Raw genomic sequence first — 19310 nt, 5'->3', positions numbered from 1 at the left:
CCGAGACTCATCAAAAAATAAATAAAATAAAACCAAAGATGGGCGTCTCCCAGAGTGCAGTAGCAGCAAGGGTCCCCTCAGGCCCCCAGAGGAGGACAAGCTCAGTATCAGGGACTCCGGCTGAACCTCGAGAGCCCCTCAGCCATCCTCAGCTGACCCCATATGTGCAAGGCACCCCTGTATGTGTGCTTCACTTTGCTCTCCCCCAGGGGACACAAGAGCAGCTGTAGGGGAGACAGCGGTGCCAGGGGTGGCACTTGCCAAGGACCAAGGGGACTTCAAGGGGTGTGGCTCACCTGCTCTGACCTCTGATATCTGACCCAGGGAAGCAGGGGTCTTCTTATCCTACCCACCAGAGACAGGAAGTGGGGGGAGGTGACTTCAGGAAGGGCCCAGAGCCTCTGATGGGTGTGGGGATTCGGGTGAGGACAGGGCTGTCACGAAAACAGCGGCTGCAGATGTGAGCAGCTGGTAGGAAGTGGCCACTCAGGCCGCAGATGCTTCCTGGGCTGGTCAGGAGCTGGGGCTGCTGGCTGCAGCTGGGACTCCCTCTGAATCTCACTGGCCTGGCACCTGGGTCCCCGGGAGGCACCACAGCTGGACACAGCAACCTGGGGCAGCCCAGCCTCCATAGCCTACATTCCGGTCCTCCTACGGGCTGGCTGGCGAGTGGCCCTGGTGGGTCTTCCGGGCAGGGGCCGTGCCTTCCCAGTTTATCTCCCCTGGCACGATCTGCTCATCCGCCCAGGATTCCAGAAGCTGGGGCTCGGTGTCCGGTGAGGCAGGAAGCCCGAGGCCACAGCCCAAGGCAGCGGAGCCCAGTTATGTGTGGGCACCTGCTCCTGTGGCCCCTGGTGCTGGGGTTCAGCCTGTTGGGCAGTGGCCAGACCCCCAGCGTCTATGATGACGGCGGGAGCACCGGAGGCAGCGATGGTGAGTGGTCCTGGCCTCAGGGTGCAGGGACGGGGTTACATCAGGGATGGAGCAGGGCCCGGAGCTGGGGAGGGGGAGGCTGGGAAGCTGGGGGCTTCAGCCTGGTCCACTCTGTACCCTGTCCCTGACCCCATAGGGCTGGGCTATTCCCTTGAATGTCATGTCCAGCTGTATCCCACCAGGGCAGACCCCAAGCTCTTAGCACCTCCCTCCCCACTGCCTGTTGTTACCCACCAAGAGGGGCTGACCGACGTCCCCTCTCTTCCCCAGACAGCACGCTCTCAATCCTGCCCGGCCCCCGCGGCTACCCAGGCCGAGTCTGTGCCAATGACAGTGACACCCTGGAGCTCCCGGACAGCTCGCGGGCGCTGCTTCTGGGCTGGGTGCCCACCAGGCTGGTGCCCGCCCTCTATGGGCTGGTCCTGGCGGTGGGGCTGCCGGCCAACGGGCTGGCGCTGTGGGTGTTGGCCACGCGGGTACCACGGCTGCCCTCCACCGTGCTGCTGATGAACCTGGCAGCTGCTGACCTCCTGCTGGCCCTGGTGCTGCCCCCGAGGGTCCTGTACCACCTGCGTGGCCAGCGCTGGCCCTTTGGGGAGACCGCCTGCCGCCTGGCCACGGCCTCACTCTATGGCCACATGTATGGCTCAGTGCTGCTGCTGGCCGCCGTCAGCCTGGACCGCTACCTGGCCCTGGTGCACCCGCTGCGGGCCCGCACCCTGCGTGGCCGGCGCCTGGCCCTGGGACTCTGCGTGGCCGCCTGGCTCATGGCGGCTGCCCTGGCACTGCCCCTGGCGCTGCAGCGGCAGACCTTCCGGCTGGCGCACTCCGATCGTGTGCTCTGCCATGACGCGCTGCCTCTGGACGCCCAGGCCTCCCACTGGCAACCGGCCTTCACCTGCCTGGCGCTGCTGGGCTGCTTCCTGCCACTGCTGGTCATGCTGCTGTGCTATGGGGCCACCCTGCGCACGCTGGCGGCCGGCGGCCGGCGCTACGGCCACGCGCTGAGGCTGACCGCGCTGGTGCTGGCCTCCGCCGTGGCGTTCTTCGTGCCCAGCAACGTGCTGCTGCTGCTGCATTACTCGGACCCAAGCCCGGGCGCCTGGGGAGACCTCTACGGCGCCTACGTGCCTAGCCTGGCGCTGAGCACCCTCAACAGCTGCGTGGACCCCTTCGTCTACTACTACGTGTCAGCCGAGTTCAGGGACAAGGTGCGGGCGGGGCTCTTCCGACAGCCTCCCGGGGACACCGTGGCCTCCAAGGCCTCCGGGGAGGGGGGCAGCCGGGTCATAGGTACCCACTTCTCTTTGCTCCAGTGATGCAAAGTGGGGAGGGCGGTACTGGGTTCAACAGGGTCCCTTCTCCCACTTCATGTCCTTCCCGGAACCTCAGAATGTGACCTTATTTGGAAATAAGGGTCATTATAACCGTCACTGGTGGAGGTCACTTTGGAGAAGGGTGGGCCTTACATCCAGTGTGGGTGGTGCCCTCATAAGATAAGGAGAGGCCAAGCCTGGTGGCTCACGCCTGTAATCCCAGCACTTTGGGAAGCCAAGGTGGGCAGATCACCTGAGGTCAGGAGTTCAACACCAGCCTGAGCAACATGGTGAAATCCCAACTCTGCCAAAATACAAAAATTAGCCAGGTGTAATGGCGGGTGCCTGTAATCCCAGCTACTCAGGAGGCTGAGGCAGGAGGATTGCTTGAACCTGGGAGGCAGAGGTTGCAGTGAGCCAAGATTGCGCCACTGGATTCCAGCCTGGGTGACAGAGTGAGACTCTGTCTCTAATTAACTAATTAAGTTAAATTTTAAAAAGAGGAGGAGAGATGGCCAGGTGAAAAAAGTGGCTCACACCTGTAATCTCAGCACTCTGAGAGGCCAAGATGGAGGAATTGCTTAAGGCCAGGCGTTTGGGACCAGCCTGGGCAACATAAGGAGATCCCATCTCTAAAAAAAAAAAAAAAAAAAAAAAAAAATGAACCAGGCATTACGGCACACACCTATAGTCCCAGCTACTCAAGAGGCAGAGGCAGGAGGATCACCGGAGCCCAGGAGGTTGTGGCTGCAGTGAACTATGATTGCACCACTGCACTCAAGCCTGGGCAACAGAGCAAGACCTTGTCTCAAAAATAAAGTTAAAAAAAGAAGAGGAGAGATGGCCAGGTATATGCCACACGCCTGTAATCCCAGCACTTTGGGAGGCCAAGGCGGGCAGATCACCTGAAGCCAGGAGTTCAAGACCAGCCTGGCCAACATCATGAAACCCTGCATCTATTAAAAACTCAAAAATTAGCCGGGCGTGGTGGTGGGCACCTGTAGTCCCAGCTACTTGGGAGTCTGAGGGAGGAGAATCACTTGAACCTGGGAGGCAGAGGTTGCAGTCAGCTGAGACTGTGCCACTGCACTCCAGCCTGGGTGACAGAGTGACTCCGAAAGAGGAGTACACAGAGACAGAGAAGAAAGCCATGTGGTGAGAGGCAAAGATGGGAGTGGGACGGACAAGCACAAACTGAGGGACGCGAAGATGCCAAGTGCCGTGGGCAGCCACCAGCAGCCAGGAGACAGGCCTGGGATGGGGTCTCCCTCAGCCTCCGGAGGGAACCGGCCCTGCCACCACCTTGACCTTGGACTTCTGGCCTGCAGAACTGTGGGACCTGAGCCTCCAGAGGGAACTGGCCCTGCCGCCACCTTGACCTTGGATTTCTGGCCTGCAGAACTGTGGGACAGTAAACTCCCGTTGTTTACAGCTGCCGAGATAGGGGTGCTTTGTCAGGGCAGTCTGAGAATGTAAAACAGGATCAAACGCCACTTCCTGGGCCCTGCAAGGCTCTCCGGCTCGGCTATCTGGGCTGGGTGCAGCCCACGATGCCTTGGTGTCCCAAATGGGACTGGGGCTGGGGCTGCATTCCCCGGAGACTCACTGCAAGTTCCTGCCTAGGGGGCTGGGGCACTCCCTCCCCAGTTCCCAATGCTGGGGCCCTGTGGGTAACCCCCATATAGGCACTGAGGAAGGAGAGCTAAGCAGAATCCTGGCACAATGAAGACCTGAAGAATATCTCAGTTTACAGCATTACTACTCAGTGATTTCCTTTTATATAATCCTTTACATAATCATATATTAGTATATAGAATTAGGGCTTCAAGATCATCTCAGCTTATGGTGTTACTACTCAGCCATTTCCCTTCATAGAATCCTGTCTATATAACTATACATTAGTTCACAGAATGAGTGCCTAAAGAATATCTCACCAGTCAGCTATTTCCATGTACATATACATAAAACTATATCTTAGTTCATAATCGGAGGAATGCCTGGAGTAGACACATTACAGAGCATGACTTAAAGAATAAGCAGCTTATAGTCGGAGGAAGCTCTAAAGCAGACACGGTGCAGAGCATGATTTGAGGGAAAACAGTTATACCAGGACAAGAATCCATGGCCCAGGCGGCAGTGTTCTGTACCGTAAAGATACCCGCTGTACGGCAGGCTTGGGGCGAGAGCCACTCCTCCTGATAAAGGAGTTGTAGGACCTTGCTCCAGTTCTTGTGGAAGGCTGCCCTCAGACCGGCAATCCACCTTGGTGACTGTGAACGTTATCAGCTCTGGTCACTGTGCTGCTGGAAAAGCATCGTCCCATAGAACTCATTGGGAGCTGCCAGCAGGCGGTGGTAACCCTGACAGCGCTGTCACTGCTATGGAACTTAAACCATCCTCCTATAAATCTTCTTAGAAGTAGCTTGCCCATAGACAGAGGTATTGCACACTGTACCCTCTTCACTGTGCACAGCCCACCTCCATGCCTCGGTGACCTAATGGGGGTGGACCCCTTGTTTTATTGCTCACGACTCTATCACTATCCTTAAAGATGATTTCACTCACTGTCCCGCCCCCTAACCTATACACAATAAATACTCACACTTCTGGACATTCGGGGCCTCGCCTGACTCTGCTTATAGGTGGCATGGCCCCCCTGAGCCCAGCTGCACCTTCCTTGTACTTGTGTCCTGCCTCTTTTTCAGACCCTGCACCTCAGCACAGCATAAGGGACACCCCACGACCCTGTGGGGTCCTCAGCCCTACAGGGCACCACCAGGCTCAGCCTGGTTGGCCGTTCTCATGCCCACCAGCTTGTGGCTTTGGGATGTCTCTCCAGTAACCAGAGTAGCACCCCCAACTCTGCTCCCCCAAACCCATCACTAGCAGGACCCAGCCTCCTGCTGTCCCTGGCTGCTGGGGACCTTCACCCTCCCACCTCTCACCTGCAGGCTGGTTCTTTTCGTTTTCCATCAATGTCACCAAGGACAAGGTGAGGCAATGGGGGGTTTGGGTGCTGCAGCCCTAGAAACACCCTCCCTGCCCAGATGTCTGCAGCCGGCTCTAAGCCTTGCACAGGATGGGGCATAGTGCCTGTAGAGGACGCTGCAGGTGTGCGGGGAAGGGGAGAAGCCTCAGCCCCAGTGGGTGCGTGTGTGTGCATGCACACACACACACCACTGTTCACACTAGGGAGTGGCACGGGGCAGTTTCAGAGGCCACTGGGGCATGAACTGTGGGGGCAAGGCAGAGGGCGGGGGACCACTGTTGGCCTCCCCATTGGACCTATGTCTGGCAGCCCTGGGCTGGGGGTGTCAGGGGCCCGGGACACACACACAGTTCATGTGCAGCCCAGAACATCTAAATAAGATCAGTGATGTGTGTTCGTATCAATATCCTGGCGTGATCATTTACTAGAGTTTTGCGAGATGTTGACCACAGGTGCAAGTGTGAGTATGAAGGGTCCCCAGGACCAAACTGTGGTCCTGCAACTGCAAGTGGTTGTAGGATTATCTCGGGGTGCAGGCGTTGGACATCCATAAACCCTCCTCCCCACCACTCCCACCACTCCGTAAAGCTGGCCTGTAGATGAAAACATGGGGGCTCAGGAGCCCCGGCCTATGGACCCCCACCATCCAGCCACCACGTCTCCAAGGGTCGAGGGTCTGCACCCATCTGTGGACAGGTCTGGAGCCCTGAGGGCTGCCCTCTGGGTTCCCGATGACTGCAGGAGGCTGAGGTCCTGCTGTGACCCTGGAGATGAGGTTTTATCTTACATCCTCTACAGCAAGTGGGCACAAGTCCTCAGGGTGGAGAAGGAGCCACAGGGCCTGTCCTTTGTAGGGTGACGGGGGCCAGGGCAGCCTCAGACCTCAGCCTCTCAGGCAGCAAGAGGTGTCCATGCTGGCGGAGATCAGGGCTGAGCAGTGTTGGCTGAAATAAATGCCACCCCAGAGAAGATGGGCAAAAATGCAGATATAGGCGTGTGCCAGGGGTCACAAAAAGGGAATCAAAGCCTGCTGGTGCTGGTGGCAGGCAGCTGGCAGGACCCCCCAAGGCAGGCAGGTCCCAGGGCTGGAGGCCTCAGGAGTGGGCTCGTCATCTGGGCACAGGGACGTTAGGAACTCATGGTGGGGAAGCACCAAGGTCACCCAGCCCAGGTAGCCGGAAGCTGAAAGTGCATTTGTTGGGAGCCATCTGCTTCCCCGCAGAGCCTTGTGCTGTGAGCCTGAGGTCCCCTGGGGTGAAGGCAGAGGGTTCAAGAGCTGGGACAGTCTTGGGACAATTCGGGGTCATGGGTGCCCCAAAGGGAGGCGGGGCCTTATGTTACAGAGAAAGGCGGTGTGTTCTGTTTTGAAGTTGCACAAACGGTGGATGCTGTTTTGCTAATCTGGTCCACGTTGTTGTTTGCTCAGAAGGAGGCTTCTGGCCACACGAGTGCTTTCTGGGAATGCTTCTTCCCGGGGAACAGAATGCCAGGCTGTGGGAGCCATCGTGGCCCCAGGAAAATGATGCCCAGCTCCAAGGCTGGGGGTTGGGGTGCTTGGAGTTCCAGCCGTAGCTAGGAAGGTGGGGGGGCTCCCAAGGGACCTCCAGCTGTACGCTCCCCGCACCACACCGGTGACTGCTGAGCCCACATCTGGGTCTCAAGAGTCTCATCCTAGAGATGGGCAGGTCTCTGCCATTCTGTTCCTTGGGTTCATTTAGAGGCAGGTGTCACCTGGGCCGAGGTCTGCCCAGCCACCAGGCAGCATCCCAGGCTGATAGGGACAGGATGCAGCCGGATGGTGTCATCGTTCTGTGAGCCGGGCAGCCGTTAGGAAGAGAAGCCGCTCGGACTGGCCAGGAGAGAAGGAGAAAGATTCCTATGGGGCTGCCAGGCCTTTGGGGTGGGACCCCCCACCCCTTTCCCGAACCCACCTCCACGGGGCTCAAGCCAGCTGCCACCTCCTCATTTAGACGGCAGAACCCCACCTGAGAGAGGGACACACGGCCCAGGCCCGGCACTGCACAACTCTGCCTCCTCTCCCCTTCCAATGGACCGTGGCGATGGGCTCTGGGTGTCCACTTCCGGGAAGGGGGGCAGAGCTTGTGTCAGACCACCAATCAAATCGAAGAGCTACCCACAGACCACTACCCAGCAATACAAAAGAACAGACTCCAGGCTGGGCACAGTGGCTCACTCCTGTAATCCCAGAGTTTTGGGAGGCTGAGATGGGAGGACTGCTTGAGCCCAGGAGTTCGAGGCTGCAGTGCACAATGATTGTGTCTACAAACAGTCACGGCATTCCAGCTTGGGCAACATACAGAGACCCCATCTCTACAAAACACACACACGTACACACACACACACACACACACACACACACAAGCTGGGCATGGTGGTGTGTACCTGTGGTCCCAGCTACTCAGGAGGCTTAGGCAAAAGAATAGCTTGAACCCAGGAGGCGGAGGTTGAGTGAGTGAGCCATGACTGTGCCACTACACTCCAGCCCGGGCAATACAGTGAGATCTCATTTCAAAAATAAAAAGCATACGCTGGGCACGGTGGCTCACGCCTGTAATCCTAACACTTTGTGAAGCTGAAGCACGTGAATCACCTGGAGTCAGGAGTTCGAAACCAGCCTGGCTAACATGGTTAAACCTTGTCTCTACTAAAAATATAAAAATTAGCCAGGTGTCATGGCGAGCCCCTGTAATCCCAGATACTGGGGAGGCTGAGACAGGAGAATCACTTGAACCTGGGAGGCACAGAGGTTACAGTGAGCCCAGATTGAGCCACTGCACTTCAGCCTGGGCAACAGAGTAAGACTCCATCTCAAAAAAAATAAAGACCAGGCACGGTGGCTCATGCCTGTAATCCCAGTACTTTGGGAGGCCAAGGTGGGTGGATCACAAGGTCAGGAGGTTAGGACCAGCCTGGCCAACATGGTGAAACCCTGTCTCTACTAAAAATACAAAAATTAGCTGGGCATGGTGGCAGGTACCTGTAGTCCCAGCTACTCGGGAGGCTGAGGCAGGAGAATCGGTTGAATCCAGGAGGTGGAGGTTGTAGTAAGCTGAGATTGTGCCACTGCACTCCAGCCTGGGTGACAGAGCGAGACTCTGCCTCAAAAAATATTTAAAAAAATTAAAAAATAATAAAAAATTATGGATATGCAAACCATCACAGATGAATGAAAGAATCATGCTCCAAAGGTTATCTGCTCTCTGATTCCATTTACCTGGTATTCTCAAAATGACAAAATTACAGGCAGGGAGTGGGGACAATGGCTTAGTGGTTGCAGGTGTTGAGAGGAGAGAGAGGTGGGTCATGGAAGAGCAGCCTTGCAAATGGGACTCTGTGCAAATGGGCTGTTTGTTAACTATGGTTAAGATCACACAAACCTGCCCATGCGGAAACCACGCGCTGCTAACTGCAGGCTGAGCCTCCCTAGTCCAAAAATCCTAAATCCGAAATGCTCCGAAATCCAAATCTTTTTGAGCACCGACTTGACGTGCTTAAAGGCAATGCTCATTGGAGCATTTCAGATTTTTAGATTAGGGATTTCGAACCTTAGGTAACTATATAATGCAAGGATTCTGAAATCCGAAAAAATCTGAAATCGGAAACACTTCTAGTCCCAAGCATTTCAGATAAGGGATCCTTGACCCATATGTATAGATAGACACACACACACACACACACACACACACACACACACACACACACACACAGCTGTTCACTGGGTGGGCAGGGTGGAGGGAGGATGAATGCCCACTTCGTCCCCAGGAACTCTCAGCCTCTGACCCTCAGTCACTCCCACTGCCTGAAGGGTGCCCGGGCAGGTGGTCTGGTGAGGCTAGTAGGGGAGGGAGGTGGGGAGATGTTGGGCCTACATCTGTGATCTCTGGGGTGGGCCCAGCTCTCACCTGTCCTCCGCCTCCCCTTCCAGCTCAGGGTCTAAGTCCACCACCTCAAGGCCAGCTCCGCTCAGTCTGACATCCTGCTGCGGATGCCCCGGGGCCACAGAAGCCAGGTCATCCCCGTTGGTGGAGGACACCGAGACCGGGAGCGGCTGCTCTGGAAGGAAGGGGGGACTAGGTCGGGAGGGCGTGGCAGGGAGGGGACCCAAGGGCTGAGGGGAGGAGATCTGTGGCCCAGAGCAGCAGCAATGGGGTCCCCGAGGCCAGGTGGTGGCTAAGGGTCCTCACCGAGGGCGCAGCGGCTGGGGGGCGCAGGCTCCAGGGGTGCGGCCTGGCGGTAGGCAGCCTCCCGCAGGCGGCAGGCGCTGGCGTAGACCACCCCGTCGGATCCGCACACGGGGTCCCCCTGAGCGCTGCAGTCGTGGTCGCAGCCGCATCGCGTGATCGCCGCCCCATCTTCAGGGGCCACCGCAAAGCCAGACTCGCCGGGGGACCATCCTGGGGGACGAGGCAGGGTCGACAGGGCACGGGGGAACCCCAACCCTGCATCTTGCCCGCTCCTCCACAGACCCCGGGGTAGGGGAGACGTCCCTGGGTCCTGGACCCACTCCTCTGGGGGGTTCGGGGGGCGCAACAGTTAATGGGCGGTCCTGAGCCCTGGCCTCACAGAATTTCACACAGATATTTGCCTAATACTTACAAAAACAGAAACAGATTTTTTAAAAACTTGTAAGTTAAAAGCAATCAAAACTAATTCCAAGAAATCTGGAAAACATGTTAAAGGGGCCGGGCGCGATGGCTCAAGCCTGTAATCCCAGCACTTTGGGAGGCCGAGGCGGGTGGATCACGAGGTCAAGAGATCGAGACCATCCTGGTCAACATAGTGAAACCCCGTCTCTACTAAAAATACAAAAAATCAGCTGGGCATGGTGGCGCATGCCTGTAATCCCAGCTACTCAGGAGGCTGAGGCAGGAGAATTGCCTGAACCCAGGAGGCGGAGGTTGCGGTGAGCCGAGATCGCGCCATTGCACTCCAGCCTGGGCAACAAAAGCGAAACTCCGTCTCAAAAAAAAAAAAGTTAAAGGAACCTTGAAGGATCCCCAGCTCCACACAGTCCTTTGTTGGGGCCTCTCTGCCAACACTGTCTAGGTTATACGCAAGAAAGGAGGAGGCAGGGCCTCCTGTCTGCGCCGCCCTGCAACAGTGCCCGCCCACGCCGCGCCTCCTCGGCACTGACCACACCCACCCCCACCCCCCCCCGCCTTGGCCACGCCCACCCCAACCCGCCCTCTCCGCACTGATTACACCTGCCCGCAACCCCGCCCCCTCAGCACCAACCACCCCCACCCAACCGCGCCTCCTCAGCACTGACCACACCCATGCTGCTCGGCCCCCGCCCCCCGCAATAACCACACCCACTCCTCTTGATCCTGCCCTCACCACACTGACCACTCTCAACCCACTGAGCCCAGTCCTCACCACAGTGACCACACCCTCACAGGCTCGGCCCTGCCCCCAGTATACTGACCGTTCCCGAGCCACGTCCCCTCCGCACCTACTGCTCCTCCAACCACGCCCCTCCGCGCTGACCACTCCTCCAACCACGCCCCTCCGCGCTGACGGCTCCTCCAACCACGCCCCTCCGCGCTGACCACTCCTCCAACCACGCCCCTCCGCGCTGACCACTCCTCCAACCACGCCCCTCCGTGCTGACCACTCCTCCAACCACGCCCCTCCGCTCTGACCGCTCCTCCAACCACGCCCCTCCGCGCTGACCACTCCTCCAGGCCCTCCGAACTGACCACTCCCCAGCCACGACTCTCCACACCTACTCCCCAGCCACGCCTATACGTGTCCACTCCCCAGCCACTCCTCTCCACACCAAATACTCCCCAGCCACGCCTCTCCACACTGACCACTCCTCCAGCCCCGCCTCCCCGCACAGGCAGAGCGCCGGCCCACCCCTGCGCAGCGTGCCCTGGACTTTACGCAGGCCCTCCTCTGCCAAGCCCCCAGGGGAGCCCTCCCAGGCGCCCGCGGGTGGGAGTCAGGGTATGGCAGGCAGTCGCCAGGGGCGGCAGTGGCTCTGCGCACTCACCCGGGCCCCGGGCAGGGGCGCGCTCCACCTCGTTGCACGCGGGTCCGGAGCACAGCTCCTGGGCGAGCGGGCTGCGCGCGCTGACGTTGTAGAAGCGAGTGGCCTCGAAGGCTGCGGGACGAGGGTGGCGGGTGACGGAGTGAAGGTGCGACGGGGCAGGGGCCGGGCCGGGGGTGCGGGCGTGCAGGCCTACCGGGCTCGTAGTAGTCGTACACGGAGACTGGCAGCGCCGACGTCCTGCCCACCACGCACTCCCGGAGCGCACGGAACCGCACACACGTCAGACACTGACTGGGGATCTGCGGGGCAGCGGCTGGCGTGGGCTCGGCCGGGGCCACCAGGCCCGGCGCGCTGAGCTTGGGCCCAGGCTCATTTCAGGGGTACCCAGGATGCGTGAAACACAGAAGAAACTCGATCCCATTTTCTATTTTTTTTTTTTTTTTTTAGATGGGAGTCTCGCTCTGTTGCGCAGGCTGGAGTGCAGTGGCCTGATATCGGCTTACTGCAACCTTGGCCTCCTGAGTTCAAGCAATTCTCCTGGCTCAGCCTCCCAAGTAGCTGGGATTAGGGTTAGGGTTGTATTTTTGGTAGAGACAGGTTTTTTTTTCGATTTTTGCTCAAGATGGGGTTTCACCATGTTACCCAGGCTGGTCTCCAATTCCTGGCCTCAAGTGATCCGCCTGCCTCGGCCTCCCAAATTGCTGAGATTACAGGCGTGAGCCACCACGCCTGACCTCGATCCCATTTTCGATTCTTTGTGTCCTTCCATCCCACTGGGAAAACATCTCAGGTGGCCTCCCAGACACCACTCCTTTTTTGTGTGCACGCATGGCCAAGTGTGTGTGTGGGGCATTTAGCACAGTCACAATACTGTCCAATCATCACCTCTGTCTAGTTCCAGAAGTTTCTTTCTCCCCCAAAGAAAACCCCATCCCCATCAGCACTCACTTCCCACTCCCCACGCCCCTGACAACCACGAATCTTTTCAACTCTACGGATTTGCTACTGCATGGATCAGTGCTCCACTACTTCTGATAGATGGGTGTCCACTGCGGCCCCTCCCCACTTTTTCCACCAACTGCCATCAGTCCAGGGCATAGTGCTTAGCAGCATGGCCAGCTCTGCCAGGAATTTATTCTCCCAGTGTCTTTTTTTTTTTTTTTTTTTTAAAAAAAAACAGGCTCTTGCTCTGTCACCCAGGCTGGAGTACAGTAGTGTAATCTCGGCTCATTGAAACCTCCACTTCCTGGGTTCAAGTGATTCTCCTGCCTCTGCCTCCTGAGTAGATGGGGTTACAGGTGCACGCCATCATACCCAGCTAATTTTTGTATTTTTAGTAGAGATGGGGTTTTGCCATGTTGGCCAGGCTAGTCTCGAACTCCTGACCTCAGGTGATCTGCTCGTCTTGGCCTCTCAAAGTGCTGGGATTACAGGTGTGAACCAAAGCGCCCGGCCACTTTTTAAATTTTTTGTAAAGACGGGGTTTTGCCATGTTGCCCAGGCTGGTCTCGAACCCCTAAGCTCAAGTGATCCTCCCACCTCGGCTTCCGAAAGTGCTGGGATCACAGGCATGACCCACTATGCCCGGCCCCAAACCCTTTTTTATGGTACAAGATACTCGCAGGGAGCCACACCAGGTAGTGACCACTCCACCCTCACCAACATGCACACCAGGGAAGCCTCCTCCACCAACCCCGGCCAGTGGTACCTCATCAAAGTAGAAGATCACTCTGCGTCCAGCCACTTCATACCTCTTCATCCCCATGTGCTTGTCAAGGAGTAGCTGCAGAGGAAGTCAGAAGTCAGAGTCCTCAGACTCTCTGCTTGCTTCTCCATCTCCTAGGGGCATTAGTCAGTGGGATGCAGGCTGGGCCCTGAGAAGTTCTTGGACTTGCCCACAAGCCAGCATGGGCTGAGGTCTGGGTGGGCCTGGCTGGGGCTAGGGGTTGCTGGTCAGTGCTCCCCAGGCCCTGTCAGCCTCTCAGTACCCAGGAGATGGTGCTCAAGGATGGCTATCCCTGCCTGGAGCACCTGCCTCCCCTTCCAATGCACTCCCTCCATCTAGCCCCAGGCCCAGGTCAGGCCTCTCCATGGCCCAAGAGGCGCCCGGCTGAGCCCTGCCACCTGCTGGTGTCTTGGCTGAACTGTTCAAGCTCCCCTCCCAGCCTGGGATTTTTTTTTTTTTTTTTTTTTTTTGAGAGGGAGTTTCGCCCTTGTTGCCAGGCTGGAGTGCAGTGGTGGCTCACCGAAACCTCCGCCTCCCAAGTTCAAGCAATTCTTTTGCCTCAGCATCCCGAGTAGCTCTGATTACAGGCGTGCACCACCATGCCCAACTAATCTTTTGTATTTTTTTTCAGTATAGATGGAGTTTCACCATGCTGGCCAGGCTGGTCTCAAACTCGTAATCTGCCCGCCTCGGCCTCCCAAAGTGCAGGTATTACAGGTGTGAGCCACTGCACCCGGCCTTTTTCAGTTTTTGATTAAAAAAACTCACACCCATTTCAAGGCCTCTGAATTGACCACATCCTCTTCCCCTGGTACCCGTGCAGCCTCCCATCACCCCGACCCTGACAATAGGCCTGGCTTTCCTTCCACACACTGCAGACCTCCTTTGGCCCCTGAACCTCCTACTTCTTGGTCCTCTTCCTCCCCCAGCCAGAACTTAGCAGTATTTCCCATCCCCATGACCCCTCTTCCCTCCTATACAACAAAATGGGGATGTGGCACTTATCTCTCTTGGGATTGTGAGGGTGACAGCTGGTCTCGGCAGTGTGTGGACTGAGAATACCTGGCGGCTCCCCACCCAGGACCAAAGGACATGGAACTCTGCTGAAGCTCTAGGTGGCATTTACAATACTGACAGCAGGCAGGGCGTGGTAGCTCATGCCTGTAATCCCAACACTTTGAGAGGTGGGTGGATCACCTGAGGTCAGAAGTTCAAGACCAGCCTAACCAACATGGTTAAACCCTGTCTCTACTAAATACAAAAAGTTAGCCAGGCGTGGTGGTGCATGCCTGTAATCCTAGCTACTTGGGAGGCTGAGGCAGGAGAATCGCTTGAATCCAGGAGGTGGAGGTTGCAGTGAGCTGAGATTGTGCCATTGCACTCCAGCCTGGGCGACAAGGGCAAAACTCCATCTCAAATAATAATAGTAATAGTCTCAGTGGCCCCACCTGTCGGAGAGCCACCTGTTGGAGCAGCCCCCACCCCACCCCACCTACTCCTCAGTAGGCAGATGGCCCATCTTTGCCCAGAAAGGGGAAAAAAAGGGAGCCAGGCACAGTGGCTCATGTCTGCAACCCCAGCACTTTGTGAGGCTGAGGCAGGAGGATTGCTTGAGCCCAGGAGTTTGAGACCAGCCTGGGCAACATGGCGAAACCCCGTCTCTACCAAAATACAAACATTTAGCTGGGCATGGTGGCACATGCTTGTTGTCCCAGCTACTCGGGAGGCAGAGGTGGGAGGATTACTTGAGCCTGGGAGTCCAAGGCTGCACTGGGAGTTTGAGCCAAGATCCCACCACTGCACGCTAGCCTGGGCAACAGGGCAAGACCCTATCTCAAAAAAAGAGAGAAAAAGAGCGAGAAAGTAAGTAAAAGAAAGAAAAGAAAAAAATACCCATTGCATTTTACAAAGGGCTGGGCCGCCAGCCAGCCTGACCCTGGGTGCCCAAGCCGTGCCTACTGTTCAAAGTTCCCTGGCCACTGCTGCTCACTGGCGCCGCCTCACCTGCTCCAGGCTCTCGATGTCTGCCCGGAAGCCCGACAGCAGGGGCACCTCGAGAACAGCCATATTGGAAGACCCTGGGTGCAGCCACCTTCCAGCAACAGGGGAGAGAGAGCAGCTCTAGAACTCAAGCCCAGAGGTGGAATTCACCGTCCCCTCTCCCACACAGCTGATGTCCTAGGAAGCCTCCCTTGGGGTCTGGCCGGTAGGCCATTGGCACACACATCCTTGGCTCAGTCAGCTCCGTCAACCCATTTTACAGCAGGGACACTGAGGCCAGAAGGAAAGGGCCTTGCCAGGGGCTCTAGGCTTGAGCAGGTTGACTAGATGCTGGGTTTCCTTCTGCACTTCACTCTGTGTCCCCAGCCTGGGAGGCCGCTGGCAACTCCACTCTGGACATGGCTCCACGGAGCAGCCACAGCCCAGATGCTTCAACACTGCCTCCCTGCAGGACACTCTGGAAATCAATCCCCAAGCTCCAGCCTCAGTTCCTCCTCCTGTAACATGGCGGGGCAGGGAGGGAGGTAACCGGACTCTCTCTGGAGCCATATGCCAGGTGCTTCTTGTAGGGCACTGGGGACAAGGATGAGGAAGCCAACATTCAGAGTGGAGCTTGCAGCTGCTGGGAGTACACCAAGCCGGACTCTGGTCTCCAGAACTTTCTGAGATGGGTACTTAGACACATTTGGGCTGAGAGTCAAGGTCAGGGCAGGTACCTGGGCAGCAGCTCTGATGGGCTGCAGGTGTCATGGCAACCACTCACCCACCCACTTCTGGGCTCCCAAAGCATTGCCATGGTGACAAGCATCCGTCACCATGGCAACAAGCATCTTCTTAGGGTGAGGACCCACTGTGGCCGGGTTCCAGGCTCACCCTTGGAAACCCAGGGGTCTGGTGCTGGTGTTACCGGTCAGGGACCAGTGTCCCGGTCACACATGGCTGTCCCCTTCTGGCCCACCCGCCCTGACCATACTGGAGTCTCCTGTTTTCATTCACTTTCCTTTCATTCATTTCAAAAACCATCGCGGAGTTGCCTGGAGCTGGAAGCTCCTCCTGGTCCCAGGAGGCCATCCTCTCCCCTCATTGCGCCCTCCTGGGATGCCCAGGCCAGCAGGGCAGGTGGCCTTACCTGGTGCACACCTCCAGCATCACTTTGTATTCCTGGTGATGCTGATCCGCAGCTGGGTCATCGTCATCAGCTGGGGGCCGGTCTCCTCGGGGACCCTCAGCCGAGGACGCAGGCATCGAGGGTGGGTGTTCCTGGGCCTCGGGCTCCTGCAGGCTTATGAGCAGCTGAAACGCTGGCTTGGCCACTGGGTCAGGCACATTGTAGGCGACATCAATCTGTGGGTGGTGTTGGAGGATGGAGGCTTAGGGACCTGGGCCCTCCACAACAGGTGCAGGGTAGGGGAGGAGAAAGGGCAGTGAGGAGGTGGGAACAGCCAGAATTACAGGGACAGTGACATCCATGACAGTTTCAGAGACTACCATTATTCCTTCTAGCCTTGAAATCACTGAAGCGGGTGTAGGTACGATCATCAGACCAGTTTTGCGGATCTGGGGTGCAGAGCTGTGCTCAACTGTGTCTGAGTCTGGGGTCTCCCTCGCATATACGGTGTTATCTAGGCTCCCATTTTACAGATGGGAAAACTGAGGCTAGTGAGTCATTTGGGAAACTTGCCCTCCGACCGCCAGCTGGAACCTGTGAAATGCACCTGCCCCAGCCCAGTCTGGGGCTAAATCCAGACCACAGCAGGGGAAATGACCTCAAGCTCTTAGGAAAACTTGCTTGAGTCACTGGGTCAGATATCCCTGGACTGAGGGTCCAGTGGATTTTCGCAGGGGTGGGGCACACCTGAGAGGACCCATGACCGCCTGCCTTGGGCAGTATTAGGAGGTTGCTAGCTTGCCCTGTGGTCTGGCCTGCTGCTGAGCTCAGAACCCTCTGGGGGTCCCTGGGGTTCCACTGTGTGGATTCAGGGGATGGGGCACAGGAGGACAAGCCCAAGATCACCTCATGCTCCCCAAAACCTCACCTGCATCAGGCAGCAGCCGTCCCCCTTGGCACTCACAAACAGTCCCGTGGGGAGGCTGGGGATCTGGAGAGAGAAGTCACCATGAAGCCCTGCCGAGCCCTCCTCCAACAGCCCCCAAGCCCTGGTCCCAGGAACACGCACCGCTGCCATCTGCAGAACCTTCTGGTTGGTCCCATGCAGCTCGAAGGTTTCCTGGTAGTCCAGGTTGGTGGAGGCCAGGGAGACAGTGAGGTTGATGCTTCCAGCATACGACAAGATGGCATATTCAGCCAAGGCCTGCAGAGCCACACAGGTGTCCTGGGGTTGGAGGGGGAGACAGCCATCAGCCCTGAGACCAAGTTGGCCAGTGGTCCCCTGACCGCTGTCTTGGAAGCCTGTCCTGAAACAGGCACCAATGGGGCTGGAACAGAGACTGGACCCAGGGCAGACACCCATAATACTGGGGTCCTCAGGACAGCCAGGTTGGCGTGTCCCCAGAGGTAGAAGCTAGGCTCCCATGAAGGATCCAGGGGCACTGTCCCTCACCCCAACTCCTGCCCTCTTTGGGGTTCCATAAGGTGAGAAGGGGCCAGACTGCCTGGCCAGCTCAGAGCCCCAAACAAGGACTGCAGGGACCCCACCCACCCAGCCCTAAGCCCCTCCCTCTGGTCCTGCCCGGCTCGCCTGAGTGGAGGAGAAGCCCCCAAGTGCATTTCGCTGATGGGACAGCCACTTCACCACAGGCAGGGCAGCAGCCACGTCACCCAGGAGCGTGTAGGTCAGAAGGGCGTAGGCTGTCATTTCCACCTCCGCTGAGACCACTGCAATGGAAGAGGCCCACTGGAGACTTTTGCCACAGGGGCACAGGCCCGGTGAGTGCAGGCATGGCCAAGGCAGGCACCTGGGAGCTCGGGTGGCCAGTACCTGACTGAGAGACCCTGTCACCGAAGCTCAAGAATGTGCTCTTGTCCACATTCCAGGAATCTGTTAGGCTCCAGTGGGTGACCCCATCTGCAAGGACAGGAGTGGTGAGGAGCAACGACCCCACCCAGTGTGCAGCCTGACATCCTGTGGAGGGCATCCGGGCATGGGGTCTAAAGAAGAGGTATTGTGGGACCCCAGTGGGAGGAGAGTGCCAGGGGAAGACAGCTGGGACAGGAAGGGCCTCAGGGCAACATCTCAGATCTGCAAACCTATGGCAGCCCCAGCCCTTCCTGTGCCCCTGGCAGACATTGTGAATCAATGGCCACCCAAACCTGCCCCTGGCAGACATCACTAATCAATGGCCACCCTCCCCGCCCCCCCCCCGACACAGACATCACTAGTCAATAGCCTCCCTCCTGAGCAGGTCCTGATGTAGCCCCCCATGTTCCCACTCAGCGCCCAAGCAGCCACACTCAACTTGCAAAGGCTCAAGGATTCTGGCCGGGCACAGTGGCTCACACCTGCAATCCCAGTACTTTGGGAGGCCGAGGCGGGTGGACCACTTGAGGTCAGGAGTTCAAGACCAGCCTGGCCAATACGGTGAAACCCTATCTCTACTAAAAATGTAAAAATTAGCTGGATGTGTTGGTGCACGCCTGTAGTCCCAGCTACTCAGGAGGCTGAGGCAGGAGAATCGCTTGAACCCGGGAGGCAGAGGTTGCAGTGAGCCGAGACCAAGCCACTGCACTCCACACTCTAGCCTGGGTGACAGAGTGGGACTGTCTAAAAAAGAAGAGAAAAGAAAAAAAAGCTCCAAGGATTCTGAGCTCACATGAGGTATAAAGACTCTCAAATCCAGAGAGAAACCAGTCAACCACCACCACCTCCCACCCCATCCCTGGATCTTTTTCAAACTTCTTTCTTTCGGAAGCAATAAAAGCATTTCTTCAGGTGGCACCTTAATGACTTCAGCAGAGAAACCTGCCTGCGCCCCAGTGCAGCTGCTGGGGGCAGAGGTGGAGCAGGGAGGTCTGGGAGAAGTGGGAGGAGACTTAGTCTGGGGCATTCTGAGAAAGTGGAAGCTCAGAGATTAGAGGCTTAGTGGGTGATCATTTCGTAGGTGGGGAAACTGACAGTTTGAAAGGCTTCCTGGGACTCACGCAGCAAGTGGAGGGCAGGATGCCAGTCTCTACCCTCCCCTGTCTCCCAGGACCCCTGTCCTGGGATGATTTCCAGAAAGCCTGGCTGGAGGCAGGGGATACGTTCTCTGCTGGGGATCCCTCCCTGAGAACTCTCCTCCCCAAGGGGTTGGCATCCCAGATTTTACACACAAGGAAAATGATGCTTGGGTATGACTTGAACAAGCCACTTCCTCAAATAAAGTCACTAG

The 19310-nt window shown here is 57.4% G+C and overlaps 2 protein-coding genes across 3 annotated transcripts in view; one reads left to right on the top strand and one right to left on the bottom strand.

The window, feature by feature from the left end:
- Nucleotides 1-428: 428 nt before the first annotated feature.
- On the top strand, nucleotides 429-2626 carry F2RL3 (F2R like thrombin or trypsin receptor 3). The gene is made up of 2 exons (XM_032268710.1): nucleotides 429-933; nucleotides 1204-2626. The coding sequence occupies exons 1-2, from the start codon at nucleotides 498-500 to the stop codon at nucleotides 2250-2252; spliced, it is 1485 nt and encodes a 494-aa protein (XP_032124601.1). The 5' UTR covers nucleotides 429-497; the 3' UTR covers nucleotides 2253-2626.
- Nucleotides 2627-5628: 3002 nt separating this feature from the next.
- Nucleotides 5629-19310, bottom strand: part of CPAMD8 (C3 and PZP like alpha-2-macroglobulin domain containing 8) — a 117985-nt gene continuing 104303 nt past the window's right edge. The window contains exons 31-42 of one of the 2 annotated variants that reach the window (XM_032268715.1): nucleotides 17921-18007; nucleotides 17681-17817; nucleotides 17159-17314; nucleotides 17018-17080; nucleotides 16111-16325; nucleotides 14985-15072; nucleotides 12963-13037; nucleotides 11448-11553; nucleotides 11255-11365; nucleotides 9444-9653; nucleotides 9162-9312; nucleotides 5629-6002 (exon numbers count right to left, since the gene is read on the bottom strand). In XM_032268715.1, the coding sequence (XP_032124606.1) occupies nucleotides 5759-6002; nucleotides 9162-9312; nucleotides 9444-9653; nucleotides 11255-11365; nucleotides 11448-11553; nucleotides 12963-13037; nucleotides 14985-15072; nucleotides 16111-16325; nucleotides 17018-17080; nucleotides 17159-17314; nucleotides 17681-17817; nucleotides 17921-18007 (1643 nt within the window). In that variant the 3' untranslated portion in view covers nucleotides 5629-5758. Of the gene's footprint in view, nucleotides 6003-6627; nucleotides 7088-9161; nucleotides 9313-9443; nucleotides 9654-11254; nucleotides 11366-11447; nucleotides 11554-12962; nucleotides 13038-14984; nucleotides 15073-16110; nucleotides 16326-17017; nucleotides 17081-17158; nucleotides 17315-17680; nucleotides 17818-17920; nucleotides 18008-19310 lie in introns of those variants that run through there. The other variant, XM_032268713.1, reaches the window with a different exon arrangement.

Source organism: Sapajus apella, unplaced genomic scaffold (assembly GCF_009761245.1).
Source record: "Sapajus apella isolate SASKATOON/1434 unplaced genomic scaffold, GSC_monkey_1.0 scaffold185, whole genome shotgun sequence".
NCBI classification, from domain to species: domain Eukaryota; kingdom Metazoa; phylum Chordata; class Mammalia; order Primates; family Cebidae; genus Sapajus; species Sapajus apella.
The sequence above is the reverse complement of the archived record's forward strand: the minus strand, read 5'-3'. Positions and strand labels throughout refer to the sequence as shown.